The following is a 21,503-nucleotide window of genomic DNA, read 5'->3' as shown; positions in this document are numbered from 1 at the left end:
AGATACAAACAATAAAACGAAGAGAAATCTAATCATTTTTCAAAAGTGCGTGTCAGTTTTCGGCTTTTTTGGGCAAATCGATGGAAATTTAGAAGAAAAATAAAATTATGAAAAAATGTCAAGAAAAATGTTGAAAAATTTTGGTCGGTTTTAGGGCGTTAGCGTGGCCTGGCAACTAGTTTTTTTGCAAATCGATAGAAATTTACAAGACTAATACGAATATAAAAAAAATATCAACACATTTTTCAAAAGTGTGGGCGTAGCAGTTTTGTGCGGTTTGTGGGCGTTAGAGTTCGCGTGGCAACATGGTCGTCTATGTCTCTAGAATCTGTATGCTGAATCTCAACCTTCTAGCTTTTATAGTTCCCGAGATCTCGACGTTCATACGGACAGACGGCAGACGGACAGACGGACATGGCTAGATCGACTCGGCAATTGATCCTGATCAAGAATATATATACTTTATATAGTCGAAATGGCTTCCTTCTGCCTGTTACATACTTTCCGACCAATATATATATTTTTCAAAAGTGTGGGCGTGGCAGTTGTGTGCGGTTTGCGGCCGCCGAATATCTCATTCAGTGATTTCTAAAATAAAAACAGTATTCAAATTTTGTCCGAATCCGTTATTGCTTCTTTTTGTTCTCCCATTTTGTGTGAAACATCTAAAAGAAAGTAAAGTAACAACGGTGGCCCTGTGACAATTGTTTTGATTTATGAGAACAGTACGATAACGAGTTCAGAAAAAAACATTGCGAAAAGAAAGAGGAAGTAGTGAAACAGGCGCCAAACCCAGTAAGAAATACACCCAACACCCAAGAATTATAATTTCTCATTTATATTTGCGTTGCCCTGCATTTATCTTTCCATATCCAGCTTTCGTTGTTTCTTCCAATAGAATAATCGATAGCAACCCTGTTTTGCACATTTTCCATCTTAACGTCAATTTACAATATAAACGAATGCAATCACAAACAATGCAATCAAAAAAGAGTAATTGAACAATACTTTGTTAATGCGTTTTAAAAAACATTTTTTATTAGCAGTTACCAATCGAGAAGCCAAAATGACTGAGAACATTGTTTGTCACAAGTGCCAGGAGGCCATCACCAAGCGAATGATCACCGCCCTGGGCAAGACGTGGCATCCGGAGCACTTCCTGTGCCGTCACTGCGATGAGCAGATCCTGGACGCCACCTTCAATGTTCAGAGCGGAGAGCCGGTGTGCAACAAGTGCTTCGTGGAGCGGTACACCTACACCTGTGCCGGCTGCAAGAAGCCGATTCTTGAAAAAACGATCTGCGCCATGGGGGAGAGCTGGCACGAGGATTGCTTTTGTTGCGGCGGTGCCTGCAAGAAGCCGCTGGCCAACCAAACCTTCTATGAGCGCGACGGCAAGCCCTATTGCAAACAGGATTACGAGGACCTCTTCGCTGCCAGGTGCGCCAAGTGTGAGAAGCCTATAACGGACTCGGCGGTGCTCGCCATGAATGTGAAGTGGCATCGCGATTGCTTCCGGTGCAACAAGTGCGAGAATCCTATAACCTCGCAGACCTTCACCATAGACGGGGACAAGCCCGTGTGCCCCGCCTGCAATTGCTAATATCGCCCTGGACCCTTGCTCTTTCTCCAAATTGATTAGTTGATTTCTTACACTAATGTTGAAATAGTTCCCGATGCTTATGAAGCCTAGAGGCATTCATGAAATCAGACCCACACATTTAACACAGACAAACACTAAATAAAAAGAAAAAAGAAATAAGTAAAGTCTCTGTATTGGGGTGGCCAGGTATACCCTTTTATCGTTAAGATTTGCCTTAGACCAACACCACCCACAATAACATTCTGATTACTGCGAGATTAACTCGAACGCAAGCCCTTTCCCAATTTGGAGTAAATATTTTCCCAAAACCCAGTGAAAAGAAGCTGTAGAGGAAAGTGTGCTTGATATGAGATCATGTTTCCAAGGGTAAATAAACTACCCAGCCTTGGAACATGCACATCTGATTATCTCATAAACGGGGGGAGGGGTATCCCAGCAGTGCAGCGGAAAATGGAAAACTCTGCGAGGGTGTGCTGACGTGCCGTCATCGTAGAAAATTCATACATTCGGGTAAACTACACGAAGCGGCTTCGTTAGTCAAGTTTTCCGTACGATTTCGTGGCTTCTGCGGCTTTGGAGTTGCCGGCTGCCGGTTTCAGTTTCATTTTTCAATCGGAGCTCGTGCAAAGCGGTTCGGTTGGTCTTTAAGCGCAGCGATTTTCCACAAACCGAAAAGTGTTTTCGCGGAAAAGCTGCCCGAAAACGGGAAAAGAGAGGTGGCTAATTAATAACACTGTTGAAACTGCCGTTTGAGGCAAACAATTAAGGAGTCTGTAAAAAGCTGCAGCAGCTGCAAGCCTCCATAAATCGTGTCTATCAAAATCAAGATCGTGTTTACGTATGTTGCGAACTTTGAAATTTATTCGCGATTTATGGCCAGATTTTCCAGATTCGTATTTTCCAAATGTAGCCAATATCCCCACGTCTAGTGGCACTGACAACTCAATACAGAATATCGTGTAGATTGGCACCGGATAATTGTGATTTAGCCGTGCGTGTTGAAGTGGAATTAGTTTACTCAATTTGCAACTTCAAGTAATTGATAATTTATTGAGGAAAATATTTTAATATATTGAAGCTGAAGGGGGGATAATAGATTAGCTATAAAATGCCGGTGTTCGCACAATTATTTATGTATGTAAAGACACATCTTTGATAGTAAAACACTCAGTGTGGGTGGTTAGAGCGTTTATTCTAATTAATAATTATTTAAATGAACACAAAAGACATATAATCATGTACTTCTCCATTTTAAATGCCTGTTGAGGTCCTTCGTGCTTGCGTTTGCTCAGGTGCTTATAAAAATGTAAATTTCACCTTAGACAAATTATAAAAATGCGAGATTAATTGAAAAATGTTTTATTTTGATTACCTAGGTGACAGAAAATTAATTGTTAGCATATGCAAATGTCAGTCGCGATGTGAATTTGCATACTACGAATGTGTATACAAGCGATCAGGTCTAAAAACTCAATCAAAGAGATCAATTGGGGTGTGTAATACTTGCTATTGCTGACTGTCTTGGATCAAAAAGAACATCACGCATACGCCACCTTCAAAGCGGCTGTCATTCCGGAACCCTTTTTCGTGGAAATGGAATCCAAGCCACAGCTCTAAGCTTCCAGGCCAAATTTATTGTCGCTACTCTGGCATTCTTTTCCAATTCGTCGATGTCTGTGAACGAAAAAATAACAGAGGCAACTAACAAGCCGATGGCACTGGAAAAAGTCCAAGCCCAAGTCAATTATACAATTTTCTACAAAATGTTTCATTTTGCTTATTATCATATATAAAATACCGTTTAAAGTTAGGGGCAATATTGAGTAAAAGTAAAAAATTTGTTTAAAATTAAGCTCCCATTGAAAGAGTGATATTTTCTGCGCATTCTTAGAATCTTTTTTGTCGCAGTGCAGTTAAAAAACAGTAGGGGCAGTCACTGACACTGAAGAACCTCCACAGTCGTACTTTGACTCTTGCGGTCGTCGGATGTTTGTAAGTTTGCCGGCTTCGCATAAGTTTTATATGGAAATTGCCATTTTTGGCGTTTCGAGCAGCAGGACGGCTGTAGACGCACCTTAAAAGTCCGCCCGGATCGGCCGGGTCGCGCTAACCTTTAATGGGGAAACGCCATGGCCCGAGCCTTTGAAAGCCCCTCCAATTGGCAACCGGTTGGCTTCCAGTGAATGTCTCTGCCTTTCTGTGTGTGTCTGCTGCAAAAGCCTCTTTGTGTCAGTCGTGTGTCATTAGCATCCGCCAACTGAGCTCCCAGTGTGTCAAAAGATTTGAACTTTAAAGTGCTCAGGTGCTGAAGAGGCCCACAGACGAAAAGTAGACAGCAGACACTTGGACTGCCAGTCAGTCAGTCAGTTAGTCGGTCTCTCGGTCTTTGAATACACTGCGAATGAAATTGTGATAATCGCACATTTGGTCATGCCATCGGAAAACTATCTTCAGGAAATGAGCTTTATTGCAAGCAAATGTGTTTGCAATGATTAAGATAAAAACGGATAGAAGAGTGTAGTACTAAATACCAAAATACGGAAATTATTACAGCAAAACCCATTTACCAATAAATCGAAATGTTCAATGCGTTTCAGGGCAGAGCTTCAGTTTCCAAGCAGCTCAACACAGTTTTTCCCATTCGGCTTTTCGGCCAGTGTTTGTGAATTGCTTATCACGTTGTTTGACTTTGAGCTGGTTTGAATTATGCGTGCTATCTTCCATTGCCATTCCCCTGGCCAGCGGGTAGTTCACGCCGCAATTGTCTCTTTCGGGTTCTTTTTATCACACCTGCCGTGCGCCGCTGGATACCACACACATGCCATACATCCAACCATCCGCACTGGAGCGATGTGGAGTGGAGTACCTAGAGTACTCTATGGGGTATGGAGTAGGTAGAGTACTCGCACGTCCAAAACCTTTTTTTTGCCTTTTCTTGGCACGTCCTCGTTGAGCGTTGCTCAGTACTTGCTTAGAATTCATTAGACTTGTTAACGTAACTAGCTCTATTGTTTTTAAATAATTTAAAATTCTTCAGCGTTTTGTGCAGTTGGTTAGGACGTTCAGAAATCTTAATAAATTAGCATTATCACTGTATACAAAATTGTGGTATTTTTAAACACGAAACTGTCTCAAAAACAATTCAACTTTTTGACCTAAGGCATCCAGAGCAAACTGTGAAGTAAACCCACATTGTTTGCCCAAATAATTTAATTAAAGTATTCCATTTAAAAACCGATTGAGCCAACTGAAAGCGATTCGACATGAAGTGAATCGGCAAAAAGAACAATTAATAACAATAAGAACAAAAAATAGCACGCACCCGAGGCGCTCGACTTTAAATGTGTAGAATTGGAAAAATATAAAACAAAAAACAGAAAGCAAAGCCAATAAGCCTCTCACCTGGCGCTGGCCAAAAATAGCAACCGAAGACCATTTAATAACAATATCAATATGCGAAGCAAATTCGAAGCTCTTTTTTAATTGCAATAATCAGAATTCGTAGACCGCGCGGCTCTCGAGAATTTTGTGGTGAATTAATCGAGTGATAAATTAGATTGCTTAAATGACAAACGGGAGTGTGGGCGCCGCTATCAATAAAAATAATTAGCAGTCATACCCTTTCAGAGGGTACATTGACGTTTACGAAAATTCATTTTGAAATAAAAAAAATAAATTTTCCAAATTGTTATTTTGGGTAGGGTACACAAACCTCGGTTACTTGTTTTCAAAAGCTTACGTTTTGCACCAAAAACGAAAAACTATTAATGTTCGTGGTCTAAATATCTGCCATACTCATTGTTCTTTTTTCATATTTCCTGCTCTCGTTTTCGCACATTAATTGATAAATGCTACTTATCAATTTGTGATCAAAAGTAATTAAGATTGTGACGGAATCAAACGTGGCTGATTGGATACAGCATTGGAAAAGAAGACCATCCCAGAAAAAAACACGGAAACCCACTAAAAACGGCATTCACTATGTGTAAATATGTAATGTGCGTCTACGAGTGAGCGAAAATTGCCGACTGATAAAGTTTTTGAAAGAAAAGTAACTACGATGGAGTCTACTACTGTTGTTTTTGTGACGCTGCTCACAATTATAACCCAGCGTAACAACTGTGCGGGTAAGTGAGCTACAAACAATTTAAGGATGGCAAGAAGGTTAAACTTTATCACTTAATATGGTAGATTGGGCTATTTATCAATCCATTTCAATTTGAATTTAGGCAGCTTGGGCAGCAGAATAGTCCAACTCATGTGAATGCTTCTAAAATAATGTAAAAGAATTAACACATTTTATGACTGACTGCTGTGCCAAGTCTCGGCCAAAATGGATTTTTCAACTTGAAACTAGTTAACTGTTTTTTGTATTAATTGGGTATCGAAGTCGGTCAATATACATATATCAACTCATCTGAAGTAGAGCCCGTTAACCCCTTTTGCTACCCTTTTCTACTGGCAAATAGGAATCTCGCAAAAGGCAATTACCCTAATTTCCATAGAGTGCCAGTAAACGAGTCTCCCAGATCACCTTAACACCAATATGCAATCTCCTTTTATGACTTTTTGAGGTTATTGTGCTCAAGGACGCACTGCTTAGCTCCTAATTATAGGCCCAATACGTACTACTCGACCAGCAAGGCTCTCATTTTTATTCGCCTGCCACAGGTGTGAACTGACGTCTTGACAAGTTGGTAAGCGATATGTGGGCCTGGCCTTTCGCTTTTGACTTTGCAACCAACTGACTGACGCTGATGGACTGGACTACCGACCAACTCCCTGGGGCCTCTCCATCAATGCCTCAAACTGGGAAAAAAAACTTTACTCATTGAAAACTTAGTAAAGTAGTAGTAGATTTAAATTTCCGCAGAGTAAACTCAGTTCTTTGTCGAATATTAACTTTAAATATTACTTACTTTCTATGTTCACGAACGTTTTCTAAATACCATATACTATTATCACATCATCTTATGATATATTTTTTTACAACTTTTTACTTTATTACTTTCGATTTCGATTCGACGCTTAAACGCGAAATTAAAAACAGAAATATATAGGTACAGTATGGTCATTTCGCTTGTGGAATAATTGTATTTATTAGCCTCGTGGTTGAACAAATATATTGCAATATATTAACCCCAATTGTATTTTTGTTAGTGCATGACGTGCCAGACAAGCACACGCCCAAAAAAATAATTCATCACGCTGCGAAGTCACATATCAAATTTTTTGGGGGATGACTACCACTGCGTTCCATTCCAAGACAGCTGGCACTGAAAATTCCCCTTTGGGCCCAGCCAAGTTGAATGCACCGCATAGGAATCGCCGGTCAATCAGTCACTCGGGTTAAAGGTGTCGAAGTGCCCGCCAGCTGCCTTCTGCCCCTTCCCCGCCAGAAATTCACGAACTTATGTGCAATCAATTAAGTCAATAGGTGTGTGCCTCCGTTCGTCTTATGTTTTTCTATATGTTCCTTGCACTCGCGCGCTGTTTCATGACTTCAATTAAAGTGCTTCGCCAAATGACTGGCTTCAGGTCTTTGCAAAAAGTGACCCCAAGCTATTTACAGAGTTAAGTAAATTATACAGTACGGTCATCTACTTAGCTATTAAAGTAAGCGTATGGCTTTCTGAAACCAATTTGTAAATGAAACCAAAGTTATTATTGTAAACTTCCTTAAACCAGAATCCATTCTCTTCATGAAAACGTCTCATTTTATGGCAAATCCCCAAAACGTTTGCATTGTATTTCATATTTTGCTCACATATTGGCTGGATTTATGAGCTGGCTTGACACATATACCAGCCACTCAAGGTTGGCTCGCTGTCTTCTACTCCGTTAAGTATTTTGCATAGCAAAATAATAGGAAAACGAAAATCCATTCGCAGCTATGAAGTCAGTGTCGGCCACGTCTGTCCCATAGTCGCACCCGGGATCAGATCCCAGAAATAGCGTGATTCAGCTACAGATATGGCGCCTATACTCGAAATGCACTCGCTTTGAGCTCCTTCAAGTGGGAGTCTGAAATGTGCATTATTTGTTGAACTTATTTTCTTAAGCGTTCGCATTTTTGTCCGCAGATACAGCGCTTGCCAGGTGAACAAAGTGAAAGCTTTTAAGGAAATGAAAAGTTTCAATGGTTTCATTATGGCAATAAATTTGAATTCTTTGAGTTTTGTGAACATTTTTAGAACTTAAGCTGACTATGTGCTATGTGTTGCCCAGTTTAATTAGTCGTAATTAGCATACATTTAGGAGGCCCTTGACTGTGACAAATGTTTTCCATTCGCTGACAGCCAGCAATTAGGCAGTCCACTCATCGATCACCGTCCAGAGTCAGTTATTTCTGGAAGTGGCCTTAGTTGTCTGAACGGGAGTGTCGCCCCTCACTCATTGCCAAAGGCAAGGCGTCTTTGAAGTTCGCCTGGTGGCTTCTAGTCTGCGATTATTCTGTAATTTCCTTTACTTTTGCTATATTTCTTATCCGCAGTGAGTGTGCACTTCTCTGTGCCAGACTAAAAAAGGAAATCTTTAATGAAAATTGCCTTTAAATCAATAACGACAATCATATAGGAAAGGAGATAAACCGCTTTGAAACTACTTTAAAAAGTAATAAAAAAATATTTTTAAGATGATAGAATTTGTTTCTGTTGCACATTTCGTTCGTTGTAAATTAAACTAAAACATGAAAAATATTTGAGTGTATTCTTTGACAATTTTAAAATAATTCAGGCTTCATTAATAACTGAGCTAAATAATATATATAAGAATATGTGGTCTAGAGTACAAGCCACTGCTATTTAAGCTCAATTTGTTTTACACTTAATTTGCTTCGGCTTTAGCAAAGAGAAAATTTCAGGGACAGCCGAGACAGGAAATAGAAAAACATTCAAGACACTTTGTCTGCACACATTTCGATCGGGTGAAAGTAGAAAGAGAGGAGTGGTGTGGAATCGATTTAATAATGCGAATCTGAACCATAACCATAACCAGAGATTGGCCACTGCCAGCAGTTGCAGCAGGAAAGAGCCACGGCAACAGACAACTGCAGTCAGTGCCAAGGAAAACAGAAAACCACGTCTGGCGTACGCGACGTATGAGTAATATAAATTACAATGCAACAGGGAAAGGCGTTGCGAAAAACTCAAATCCCCGGACAAAGACAAAGTTTTCATTACGCAGCAGTAGACAAAAATAATGTGTGTCGGATGCTGGAAAACACCATATTATCCGCTCACCCAAATGAGTCATCTTCATCACGAAGAACCGTACAAAAAACAAGGACAATAAACTCCGGAAGGTTAATGGTAGTTGGAACTGGTCAAACAAACAGGCAAACAACTGACGACCCAATTCGATGCGTTGTCAATTAATTCGGGCAGATTAATTAGTTTATGCGAAACTAGATGGCATTTCATCCAGGTGCCGCACCCCACTCGGAGTCTCCATTTCACCTGTTCAGTGGCCACGAAGTTCAGGTACACAGGCGCAGCTAATGGCCGCGTCGGGATCATAGTCGCCGCCCATCAATTGTTGACAGTGCTGTCATTAGCGATTCTTGTACACTGTGAGAACTTATTTAAACTTATTTATTATACATAGATTTAAAAGAGAAATCCCACATAAAAATAAATGGCAACTACAACACATTTGACTTAAGAATGTGCTCTATAGTTTGTACTATCTTATGATTTATATTTATTACATTGGAACAAATATATTAGATCGCTATATATGTAACTGTAATTGGTATTTGTTAAAAAAGTGAAAACTATTCACCGTTCTATATTCATTTTATTTTACAATACGCTCCACCTACTTAGTAATTTTCTGTTGGGTAAACACTTCCAACGAGTCCAGTGACCCTAAAAATTCTCAATGGGCTATCCAGTTACTCCCTAATTTAAAGGCCACGTTTTATCCACTGTTTTATGCGCCATTCACTGGCCTTTTAATTTACCACCTAGTAGATAACTTAATAGTCTTAGTCCTTTCCTGTTCCATGCCTTTTTCTCCTGCCCTTTCTTTTAACTTTTTTTTTTCATACGGCTTCTGACTTTTGGTCGCGTTTTGCGGGTGATGCGGGGTGTTTTTTAATCACCAGCTTAACCCCGCTTACCTGTCACAGGTTTAATGGTCCTAGAGCTCTGATCTCCGGGGATTAGAAGGGGTCAAGTTGAGCTGCAGTTGAGAACTGATTGAAGCAATTTGGCGATATAAGATTGTTTAAAGGTGATTCGGTCTGGTTAACCTTATTTCATTCAATGGTTTCATATAAATTACTTAATTTAACACGAAAGGAAACATGTTTACTGACGAAATCCAATCTTTTCGTTTGCTATTGATAGATCATTATTAATATATTTATTTTCCAGATTGGTTGTAAAAAATTATATCTTGTTGGTCGATATTTTAAATGAACATTTTTATAGCTTGCTAGTACTAACATTTAAAGCGATTCAACAAGCACTAATGTGAACAGTTTATTAGTTTTTGTGGAGGAAAGCATTTGGTACTTAATCTTGGACGGAACCCTTGATTCCCAAACTGAAATGGCGCCATCATTTGGCCAGAATCAGGGAATAAGGGATGGCATAATTCCCGCATTTTTCATTAGATACGCTGACAGCGTTAATATATTTTTGTGGGTTGGTCCTTGCCTCAAAAGACCCACGTTGGGCGCCAAGGACACGCATTTAAAATGTCATTATAAATGCCCGCACGTTGGAGTAGCACGTATCCAACTCAAACCCCCTCGTTTACGTATTTTATCAGCATTTTTCGCATGCCTGAGCGTCAACAATTGTAGTTTTATTATTTATAATGTGTACAATGACATAGGTCCTTTAAACCAAGGAGCGTTTTCCCACCACCGTTTGGATTTTCATTGTGGGAATAACTAGATCCGACCCCCAATTTTTGTAGCCCTCTGTTTGGTTACCTCTCAAAGGCTAGACCGTAATTATGACAGGCATTTAGTGGAGGTACCATCGCTTGCTTTGTGGGCATCCAATTAGCGCCTTTTTTATTCAGTTATTCCAGCTGTTTACATTTACCTCTAGAATGTGGTGCGAGACTCGATTTGGTGCGGAGTAATCACTTTAGCTTAGTGTAGGACCCTTCCTAGTATATTTGGAAAACTTCCTGGAACGGAAAATGAATGCTTGTTCCGTATAATAGTCAATACATTTTTATGTGCCAGAGTTTGAAAAAGAACAAATCCCCGAACATAAAAAATATATATGTATACATAAAAGTCGAAAAATAATATTTCCCCATTACGAAATGTAAACCAACTCTAAAACCAATTTAGTCGGTCAACTTCACAAATTGCCCCGCAAATAAATCAGTTAAAGTTCAATGCATTTAATTGCTATTTATTCAACAAGATACGCCAACCGATTTACACCATAACATTACACGAGTTTTTCGTTTCGGTTTCCCCCAATGTTTACTACAAATATTGTGGCATAACATTTGGGGCATGAAGTTCTCGGGCAAAGGGCGAGGAAAATTTGTATCCAATTATGCCTGGGGTTGTATTTTTTCCGGCTAACAAAAACTTTATCGTTATCACAAAATCAATACGCAACCCGATGACGCCGACACTTCAATTGGGATGACAACAAAGAAATGGTAAGGGCGGTGTTGCCTTCGTCATTTTGATAACCCACATGCTAATAACTAATATCTGCATTATATTTATTTATCGGTTGTATTGGACTTTGACTCGTATGCAAACACACGGACACAACAATCGTTGGTCATTAGGATGGAGCTCTTATCAAATTACGCATACGCCTAGTTCAATTTGGTCGACAGGGGGAGTTGGGAATTATTGCCAGATCTATTAGGGTCAACCCAAGCTTATTAAACGAAATCATTTGATTGGATTTAATAACGACTGCCAGCGTGTGTCCCTCCGTTGATGAAAAAGATGTACAAATAAAGCCAGAATCTGAAACCAACCCTCGGAAATATATTTCATTGCGTGTGGCACAGTGGTTAAAATCTGTTTTTAGTCGGAATAAATAAGATTTATTTTAAGTAATATATTTGAATTTCCACCTAAATTTCCTAGCTTTGCTAGTCAATGAATTGAATATTGAGCCACAAATGGAATTGGAAACCCACTTAAACTGAGTGGGCCAATTGTGGTCAACCACTTGTGGCAGCACACCAAACAATGACCACCACCCTATTTAAAATCCCTTATGACGCCACCGTAATATCTTGATTTTTCCACCCTCTTGCTCCTTTTCAGCCGTCGATGTTTACTTTCCCAGCACGTCGGTGAAATTCAATCTGCCCATCAATGAGGAATCGGAGAGCATATTCTCCAAGATCCCGCTAGCTCAGTTCCAAGTGCTGCGGTTGGAGAACAACCGGTTGGCCAGTGATTACTTGTATAGCCTGGAGCAGAATCCACTGCTCCGAATAAACAGTTCCTCCGGCGAGATATATATGCGCACCGACTACCGCTCACCAAACTCAAGTGCCACGTTCTTGGTGACCGCATTTCCCAGGGATCAACCGGATCACGAGCTGCTGAATGTTTCGCATCTTTCCTTGGAGGTGACACCTCAGCCCCTGGAGGAGTACTGTTCGGAACTGGAGCACATTTGCTTCTGGACCAGTGCTCAGTACACTATAGCCGAGTCGCAAGGCCAATATCGGCGCAAGGATTTCTTTGAACCCGTACTTATCGGCGCCCTTAATTCACGGGCTGCGAAGTACCTGTGTCCTCACGTATCCCTGGAATACTCCCTCAACGCTGGTAGTTCCCATTTCGTTTTGAAACAAAATCGACTCTACACCCGACAACCCTTGGATCACGATGAGCTCAATGGCCTGAATGCCAAGGCAGGGCAGCTGCAGGCCAGGATTACCTGCACGGTTAAATTGTCCAGCAGGGATCAGAGAAAATTCTCGCGCATCTTGGATATCAGGTTACTGGATCGCAATGACAATGGACCCAAGTTGCAGGAGAGTAGCTCTAAGTTTGATTTCTATCTGGAGCAGCCCTACTTTCAAGCGGTGAGTTTTAAAGTTGCAGAGGTTAGCGGACTTAAGAGGAGGGGGACTACGAAAGGAGAGGAGGATATCAGGGGTAGGGGCATATAAAGCAGACCCACGCCAGGCAGACTGTTCGTCTGCCGGCTGTCTGGCCGGTAACTGGGTGCGGGCTTATAGAATTCGCCCATGATGAACGCCTCCTAGACACGCAATCAACTCGGATGCACTCTGAAAAACACTTTGCGTACCTAAGAGAATTTTTGAGGTTCTTCGATTGCCTTAATAAAGGTTTGTCAAAACACGTAATTTCATTTCTTGTAACAAACGTTCAGACACATGTGTAGATTATCACAATTCTTCAAACATTTTTAAAGTTTCCGCAACATTTTTTTTTCATATTGTATTTTTTTTGGTGTATAGACCCAAGCCCCCTTACCCTGCCATTATATCGCCATTACCACGACCGGATCCAAATGTCCTTTTTGGGGTAGATGGACAAAGTTGGCCACTTCCTCGATTTCTTCCTCTAACGTCCCCTCTTATCCAAATCACATGTTGCCATTGAAACGCGTAACGCTTATAAGCTTTTATGATTGGAGCATGACACACAAAAAAGAAAGGCTAAGGCAACGGAATGGAAACGGGAACAACAAGTGACTTCAACGCGTATTGACGTCGTGGTCGGGTCCCCTAAAGTTGCCACAAAAGGAAATAATGTTGTCGTGTTGAAAACAAGCCAAGCCTATCCCTAAGGATCCGCGAACTATGTCAGTTCAGGTGCAGATAGTGCGATCTGCTCACTCCAACTAGAGTAATTGGTTCTGTACTAAAGTCCTGCCATTACAAATTACTCCAGGTGGCTCTGCATTAAAATAATGTACATACAATAATGTACATTTTATTTTATTTCGAGGAAATTGCTGCCGACATGTCCCATAATACAGTGAACAACGTTTGGTGTGATGAGGTGTGGCTGAGGTGCAACTGGACACATGGGTGGGACAAAATGAAAACCAGTTAAATTAAGAATATGCATATACCGAGTACAGATATACAAAATATCTGAACTTCAGTAAGCTAGACAATAAATATATTTGGGGTATGTTTTAGTAAAATCAACAGAGAACGCTTTTGTCAACTTCCTCGACTTTCCGATACTCGCCACTCAACAAGGAAAATAAATTTGTTTGGACTATCGATGACGGTCATGAAAACAAGCAATATTAAAAAAACAAAAACTTTTTTCAAAATTCTTGGCATGACATCAACTCAACCGTTTAGGGAGGTTTGCCGGCGTGGCCATCTTCTTAACCAGACTTCCGCTTTCTTCTTCTCTAAAATCACCATGAATAATCTGAAATATAAACCTGTCGTCAAGAAGAGACTTATTTAAATGTTTCGTATATCGTGCCTTAAAAAAAGCCACCGTTCCAAACTAAACCCAAGTCCAGAGAGGAAAGTCTGCTAATGTCCTTGCCACTGGGATGCATTAAATGGGTTTTTAGCTTAGGAATGGGGTGAGTCAAGCACTTCGCAGGGAAATGTCAGGTCCCAGAGGATCTAAAACCCCAGCCTGACCTTGTGCACGAATTAAAATGCTAATCACCAAGAGGGCATCCTTGGAGGGCAGTGCAGCAACTTGCCAGGGGGTGCCAAGTGGAATTTAATTATCGTTGGTCAGTAAATGCTAATGAAACTAGTTGCTAATATGATGCCCCCTCGTTATTTTTTTTGTATCCCACAGGACGAGGAGGCGGGAAAGAAAGTAATCTACGTGGACAAGGATACATTGGAGGCAAATGCTCACCTTGTCTACGCCGTCCACAATGACTCCCATGGTCTGTTTCGGCCCGACTGCCACGCCTACGAGGCGGATCACACGGGCAGACCACATACCATCGTCAGTTGTCGTGAGTATGGGTATTAAGTTATCGCAATCCCAATCTGTAATGGTTGTAAAAACTGCATTAATGGCATTCCTTCTCTTGCAATAGAACTGCGATTCTCCCGAAACGGTGTCTTCCGGGAAACCCCCTATTGTGTGTCCTTGGAGGCTCGGGATCTGACCATTGAAAGCCGTGTCGATGCCATGTCAGCGACAGCCCATGTTTGCTATCATATTAATTTGAGTAATCTTCACGAATCTGATCAAGAGTTACCGCAAGCTCTCCCCCTACGGGCACGTCAACATCGAATATTCGAGAGCGAAGAATTCAATGGAGATTCTGCGGGCCGATCTCTAATCCCTCCGACCGTGGATTACGAGAAGGATGTTTCCGTATACAGAGCGGCTGCTTCTAATTTTCGAGTTGTCCAGCCTGACAGTTTTCTGGACTTGATGCGGTTACGATCCATTCGATTTGATATTGTGGAGGATAAGCTTGGAGCTTTTGGTATTACCCCAACATCGGGTATTGTCTTTGTGAAGAACCCACAGGCTTTGGAGGAGGCGCCGGAAACCATATACTTCCTGAATGTCACCTGGATCGATCAGCAAAGACTGTCGCACGTGAGAGTGATCAATGTGCACTTGGTTCAAGGTAGACCCGAGAATACTAGTTGCGAACTGAAGGTCAAGTCCCGATCACAGACCTGTGCCCAGATTAAATACCAATCGCAATGCGTTCGGTATTGCGGCTTGGCCACAGGTGGTGGATCTTGCCAGTGGAGGGGATCCAACTCAGCCATGTTTGGCACTAGATATGGTTCCTGTGTGCCCGAATCTCGTTACTGTCCAGATCATGTCTGTGATCCCCTAGAGGAACTGAATCCCATGGCCTGTCCGCAGGATTGCACGCCAGCTGGAAGAATTGTGGGTCCCCATTCGAGTAATGAGAATAAGAGGGGGATCTACAGTGCCTCGGGTACCTGCATTTGCGAGGATAATGGCAAGTGCTCGTGCGCTCCGTTAGATGAGGAACCCAAGATGAAGAAACCGCGAAAACGAAAGAACGAAACAGAAGCGGAACCTCTGCTGGGCGTACGAAGAGGCACTCCTCCGAATCATCCACTTCAGGATCCCATGCTCCTAGGTGTCCTAAATGTGGCCGGTTTCGAATGCGATCGCTCCTGCATGTTCTTCGTGATCACGTGCCCACTACTGATCGTTCTCCTGCTTCTCTGTTTGCTGATTGCGCAGAGGAAGATGCTCCAACGGCGCTTGGGCAAGCAATCAATGACCACGTCGTCGAAACAAGCTCTTCCGGAATCAGGAGGCGGAGATTTTGCCTTGATGCCGCTGCAGAGTGGCTTCAGGTTCGAAAGTGGCGATGCCAAGTGGGAGTTTCCCAGGGAAAAACTGCAACTAGACACGGTTTTGGGGGAGGGTGAATTTGGACAGGTACTAAAGGGCTTTGCCACCGAGATCGCTGGCTTGCCGGGAATAACCACGGTGGCCGTAAAGATGCTCAAGAAGGGCGCCAATTCAGTGGAGTACATGGCCCTGCTTTCGGAGTTTCAGCTCCTCCAGGAGGTCTCTCACCCGAATGTGATCAAGCTGCTAGGCGCCTGCACCTCCTCCGAAGCGCCTCTCCTGATCATCGAGTATGCCCGGTATGGTTCTCTGAGGAGCTATCTTCGACTCAGCCGGAAGATCGAGTGTGCCGGCGTAGATTTCGCAGATGGAGTGGAGCCTGTTAATGTTAAGATGGTACTTACCTTTGCTTGGCAGATTTGCAAGGGTATGGCTTACCTTTCTGAGTTAAAGGTGGGTAAAAGAAATTATTTTTGCAACCATAATATTGACGCCCTTTATCCTCCAGTTGGTTCATCGTGATTTGGCTGCTAGAAATGTGCTCCTTGCGGATGGCAAGATATGCAAAATATCAGATTTCGGACTGACTCGAGATGTTTACGAGGACGATGCCTATTTAAAGAGATCCCGAGATCGTGTGCCCGTCAAGGTAAGACTGCTAAATTAACCCCCTATAAAATGAATATTAACAGAAATCGCTTTTAAAGTGGATGGCTCCGGAATCTTTAGCGGATCATGTGTATACCAGCAAATCGGATGTGTGGTCCTTTGGCGTTCTCTGCTGGGAACTAATCACTCTGGGAGCCTCTCCGTACCCTGGCATTGCTCCTCAGAACCTGTGGTCCTTGCTGAAAACGGGCTACCGGATGGACAGACCAGAAAATTGTTCGGAGGCTGTCTACTCTATAGTTCGAACCTGCTGGGCAGATGAGCCAAATGGAAGACCCTCTTTCAAGTTTCTAGCTTCGGAGTTTGAGAAGCTATTGGGTAACAATGCTAAGTACATAGATCTTGAAACGAATGCCGTTTCGAATCCCCTTTATTGTGAGGATGATTCCGCCTTGATAACCACGGAATTGGGCGAACCAGAATCGTTGCAGCACCTTTGGTCACCTCCAAAAATAGCCTACGACATCCATGACCAGGGCACCAGCTACGATCAGTCAGAGGAGGAGATGCCAGTGACTTCGACAGCTCCGCCGGGTTACGACTTACCACGACCTTTGCTTGATGCTACCGCCAAAGGGCAGGTATTGCGATACGAAAACGATTTGCGATTCCCCTTAAATATTCGGAAATCCAGTTGTACTCCAAGCTACAGCAACATGACCAGTGGACCTCCAGCGAACACCTCACTGCCACATTATTCTGTCCCCGTGAAGAGGGGTAGATCCTACCTGGATATGACCAACAAGAGTCTCATCCCTGACAATCTGGACAGCAGGGAGTTTGAAAAGCATGTGTCCAAGACCATCTCATTCCGTTTCTCTAGTTTGCTGAATCTCAGTGAAACGACGGAGGTGATTTCAGGACAGCAAGCTGAGGATGCAGTCTAGAAATAGTTTTTCCCAGAGTTCTAATTTCACGCCTGTTTTTCAGTTCAAACTGTTGATTAGTTTTAATTTTACATATAATCAAGTAGCTTTACGTTGACGCCAAATATGGATTTTTAGATAAACGATTTCGATTTCGAATACTCTCAAGCATTTATACACTATTTTAATTAGCCAAAGACAGACTTAGTTTATTTATTATTGCTTCTAAACTTTTGCTTCAAAAAAATATATTTTTAAAAGATAAAGAAAGAAAGATAGCATTTTTAAAGGAATATTTGTGCTTCAAAGGGCTTCTTTCTGCCCGCCAAGGTGTTTTCTGTTTTGGGATATTTATTTAAATTAAAACTTTTGCGAAAACTTAATTTAAGATTGTAAAATTTTGCTAAAGTAAGCTTGATTTATAATGTCCAAATAATGTAATAGCAGTCATAATATAAGTTTCAATTTATTCACGCTATAAGCTAAACAATCATAGATAACCTGCATTATTATATCTGGTACATCTTAAACAATCTTACAGGCACTCTAGATATTTAGGTATTCGAACCAATGTACTTATTTAACGAGGACTAATCTTTTTTATGAGCCAAAAAGCGACTAACAAGAGGACTGTAAATACTTGCATCTACTGCATATGTTTAAATTAACTTTTAAAAATAAATTGAAATAATATAAAACAAAATAAACCAAATATAACAGATAGCGAAAAATTCCGGCATCACTCACTCTTCATCGGGTACCAGCAAGTTGAGATTAGCACTGCCGGCTAGGCTGCCCACAAAGGTTTCCTCGTCTCCTCTCACTGATAGAGTTTCCCTACCAGTCAGCATATTTTTCTCCCGTATCATGGCCGTCCTTTGCCATCGCGACCCCTTGCAATTCTTACAGCTCTGTTTGGGCAACTTGAATACGGTGGTTGTTCGACTTCCGCAGTCTTTGCACTGAAAGAATCGCTTTTCAGCATCGACCACCTTTAAGGGGTGCTTCTGCTCCTTGCAGCGATCGGAGGCGGAGAAGGCTGTGTACTTGCACACCTGGCAGATGACGGCCTTGCATGGCATCTTGTAAGTGGCCAGCATCTTCTCTTCCATCGCTTCCTTGCGTTCAAGCTTGTTAAAGTACTCTTCCTGCGCTTCGCGCTCTCGCATCTCTACGAGATTCGTATGCGATGAGGTGGCTGCCATTATTTTCTCGATTCTTGATTTGCGCATTAACTCTCGATCGTCCTCTTCAATTTTTTGTCGCTTGGCGCTGCTAGAGAACTTCTCGTTAAGTTCATCGATGGCTCTTCTCTTTCCACTTTCACTACCTCGTGTGGAGTTGGGGTTGATCTTCTCCAGTGGCTTCTTCTTCAGCAGGGCGGCTGCTTTCAGCTTGGCATTTTGTGCCTGGCGAGATCCTACATTAATCTCAAAGGAAAAGTTCTCGCTACCGGAAAGCTTGGGCGTTAAACTGGCATCGAAGGAGAATCCGCGATTTTTGAATTTATCTGGAACAGGTGTAGTGGGCATGCTGACAGCGGGCGTGCCTGCTTCAGATTCTTTCTTGTTATCACTTCCCTCCGACTGCTTTTTCTTTTCAAAGCGCTCATTTTCCTCTTTAAGCAGACGCAACCGCTCTAGATCTTGGACTCTCTGTTTCCTAGACGCTTCCACACCACCAGCCAAACGGGAAACAGGACCCCCACGTTCTGCATATGGAATTTTAGTAGGTTCTGCTGTTTTGGGCTTTGAGGTGTGGTTAGCGGTATGGGCGAAAGGGGAAACATCATAGCCAGCCAGCATACTCAGACGATCACGTTCCTTGGTGATTAACTTGGCACTTTTTCTTGCGGGAACTGCAGTAAATGTTTGGCCGCCGTAAAATATCTCGTTCTTGCCTAAACATAAAGAAAAAACTAAGTTATCTTGAGTTTCCTTCAAACTCAAAGTTTACTTACCCAAAACCTTGTTTCTTAGCTCATTGATACCACGACCTGCGGTCGCGGATTGCAGTTCAGAACGTCGGGACATCTTGCCATATTCCTGCTTCACATGAAAAATGCAATAATCACAGTCGGTTAGGTTAACCACCGAAGTGCACTTGTCCCCATTTTTTTTGGTGGCCCGACATGTGCCCAAATCCTTGGACTGACCCAGGATCATGACTTTTTGGGAGCTATCGATGGATAGGCAGGCCACATCTGAACTTCCGGCTCTCCTCTCGAAAATAGTTGGATTCAAGACAGCCAAGCACAGACCCTCAGCTGTTTTCCACAGGGATTTGTGGGCCTCTTTAAAAAGGAAAAGAGAGATCGTTTTAACCTCTCCCCGTAGATCGGATAGTTTCCATGTGGAGTAGGGATCACCCTTCTTGGTGTTCTTTACAGGATTTTTGGAAACCAGCGCGCCAGCAATGACCCAATCTTTGGCCAAATCGCCTCGCTCGATGTGATACGCAACGCCTGAGAAAGGCACAGGTTTCCTGCCCGTCATGCGCTCCTGCAGCAGTGAGCTGGAGACTAGCGGATTGATTATGCGCAGTCCAAAGACTGGATCCGTAAAAACGGCAGATACGGGAGAACTTGACTGGGATTTGGATGCCACGGCGGCAGCGACTGGCGGAGGGCGTTGAAACGTGCTGCTCACCGCCGATTGGCGTTTAATGGGATTATGCGGATTTTTCAGAGGTTGCGGGGTGGATGTAACGACGTTGGTAGCCTTCTTAAGCTCTTCATCCACTTCCCTCGCCACCTTGGACTCGTAGGCGTCCTCCTGCTGGTGCTTCAGTCTCTTGTTTATATCATTGCCGTACTCATTGTACTTGCGTTCCAGGAAGTTCTTTACCTCCTCGTCGTCGGACGAGTCCAGCTCTGGTTCCTTACTGATAGCAGCATTCTCCTGCTTCTCGGGTTTCACGATCTTTTCGAAGGTGAAGGCATTAGCAAAACTGTTGTCTTCTCGTAGTTTTGGCACAGAGTTCCCCAAAATGGGTGCGGCGTGTTTTGTTTTTACTGACTCTGCAGATTTTGAATTTTCGTTTTCTGCTGCACCCAGTAGTTTTTCTAGCGCCAGTATTTCCTCCTCATCGTCGATACTAATATCTGTTCCAGATTTCTGTGCAGGACCCATTTCATTTGGATAGATTTGGATTTTTGCGTGATCTCGTATGTTTTTTTCTTAGTTTTCTAAATGGGCGCAATAACAAATCACTTTTGGCGGGCTTAGTGTGACCGTTTAATTTAAATGGTTCGACTGAAAGTGCTCGTTTGTCAACACTGTCTACACACAGATTATAAATTTAATTATAATTAATTTATTTAATAAAATACTTAAGTATTCCTAATAAGGAACAATTGGCTGTCTTAGTAAGTAATGTAATATTATTAAAGAATTTGCATTGTTTTCGAAATAAATATTACAATTTATTTATTTGGTAAATTTTAATACCAAAAACGCTCACAACCGGTATTTTTCTTCTGCACGTGCTGGATTTTTCCCAAATCCTAATTATGGTCATCCGCTCGTCAATAAGTCATCTTTCCGCTTTAATTCGCGAAAAAACTGCAGAAAAACCAAAAGGAAAGTACCTAGAAACGGCCGTATAACGCAGCCGTGAAAATCGCAGGGATTTCATCGCCAGCGGTGTCGAGCAGGCGTGGATACGCGGAAAAGAAGCTGAGCAGCCGAAGAAATTTGGCTGAGTGTTTGCGTGAGGTTGGAAAACGGGGGACCGCAAACAACGGATCGCGAATTTCGTCTTAAGACAAAGTTTTTCGCTGCCTGTCACAGTATTCCACGGCCTTGCCCACGGACTTCCCGGTTCTGGAAAACCGCAGCCAGGCTAAAACGACGAGAAGGTGAGAGTCGCAATATGGCGAAAAAGATCCCCGATCCCAGCCAAATCGTCATGCGGCGCTGCTTCACCCACAATACCGCACCCCGCCCGTTGAATTCGCAAATTGGCTTCAACCGCATTTGCCTTTGCTTTTGTTACGATTTTTTGCTCTCCCCATTTGCGATTTTTTAAATGTTTTGCAAATATATTCCGTGGCCATTTTGTGGTTATAAGCGCCGCTTGTTGGCGGGTCCAC

The 21,503-nt window shown here is 42.4% G+C and overlaps 3 protein-coding genes across 6 annotated transcripts; 2 read left to right on the top strand and 1 right to left on the bottom strand.

Moving 5' to 3' along the window:
* The first annotated feature begins 646 nt into the window (after positions 1-646).
* LOC6733058 (transforming growth factor beta-1-induced transcript 1 protein-like) lies at positions 647-5,546 on the top strand. Of its 3 annotated transcripts, none has more exons than XM_039298329.2 (3): positions 647-795; positions 1,044-2,319; positions 5,480-5,546. In XM_039298329.2, the coding sequence occupies exon 2, from the start codon at positions 1,067-1,069 to the stop codon at positions 1,601-1,603; it is 537 nt and encodes a 178-aa protein (XP_039154263.1). In that variant the 5' UTR covers positions 647-795; positions 1,044-1,066; the 3' UTR covers positions 1,604-2,319; positions 5,480-5,546. The 3 variants fall into 3 exon arrangements, with proteins under 3 accessions (XP_039154263.1, XP_039154268.1, XP_039154259.1); XM_039298334.2 differs by having other exon boundaries at positions 650-795; positions 1,047-2,319; XM_039298325.2 differs by lacking the exon at positions 647-795 and adding an exon at positions 882-993 and having other exon boundaries at positions 1,047-2,319.
* Positions 5,547-5,606: 60 nt separating this feature from the next.
* LOC6733057 (proto-oncogene tyrosine-protein kinase receptor Ret) lies at positions 5,607-18,024 on the top strand. Of its 2 annotated transcripts, XM_016177985.3 has the most exons (6): positions 5,607-5,730; positions 11,871-12,643; positions 14,367-14,532; positions 14,617-16,328; positions 16,384-16,524; positions 16,583-18,024. In XM_016177985.3, the coding sequence occupies exons 1-6, from the start codon at positions 5,664-5,666 to the stop codon at positions 17,429-17,431; spliced, it is 3,708 nt and encodes a 1,235-aa protein (XP_016025738.1). In that variant the 5' UTR covers positions 5,607-5,663; the 3' UTR covers positions 17,432-18,024. The 2 variants fall into 2 exon arrangements, with proteins under 2 accessions (XP_016025738.1, XP_039154199.1); XM_039298265.2 differs by lacking the exons at positions 5,607-5,730; positions 11,871-12,643 and adding an exon at positions 13,510-14,298.
* Positions 17,861-20,672, bottom strand: LOC6733056 (protein MCM10 homolog). The gene is made up of 2 exons (XM_002080098.4): positions 19,371-20,672; positions 17,861-19,310 (listed from the first exon to the last, which is right to left on the bottom strand). Exons 1-2 carry the CDS (start codon positions 20,539-20,541, stop codon positions 18,154-18,156), a joined length of 2,328 nt encoding a protein of 775 aa, XP_002080134.1. The 5' UTR covers positions 20,542-20,672; the 3' UTR covers positions 17,861-18,153.
* Between the last annotated feature and the right edge of the window lie 831 nt (positions 20,673-21,503).

This window comes from Drosophila simulans, chromosome 2L, assembly GCF_016746395.2.
Source record: "Drosophila simulans strain w501 chromosome 2L, Prin_Dsim_3.1, whole genome shotgun sequence".
NCBI classification, from domain to species: domain Eukaryota; kingdom Metazoa; phylum Arthropoda; class Insecta; order Diptera; family Drosophilidae; genus Drosophila; species Drosophila simulans.
This window is presented reverse-complemented; position numbering and strand designations above follow the sequence as displayed.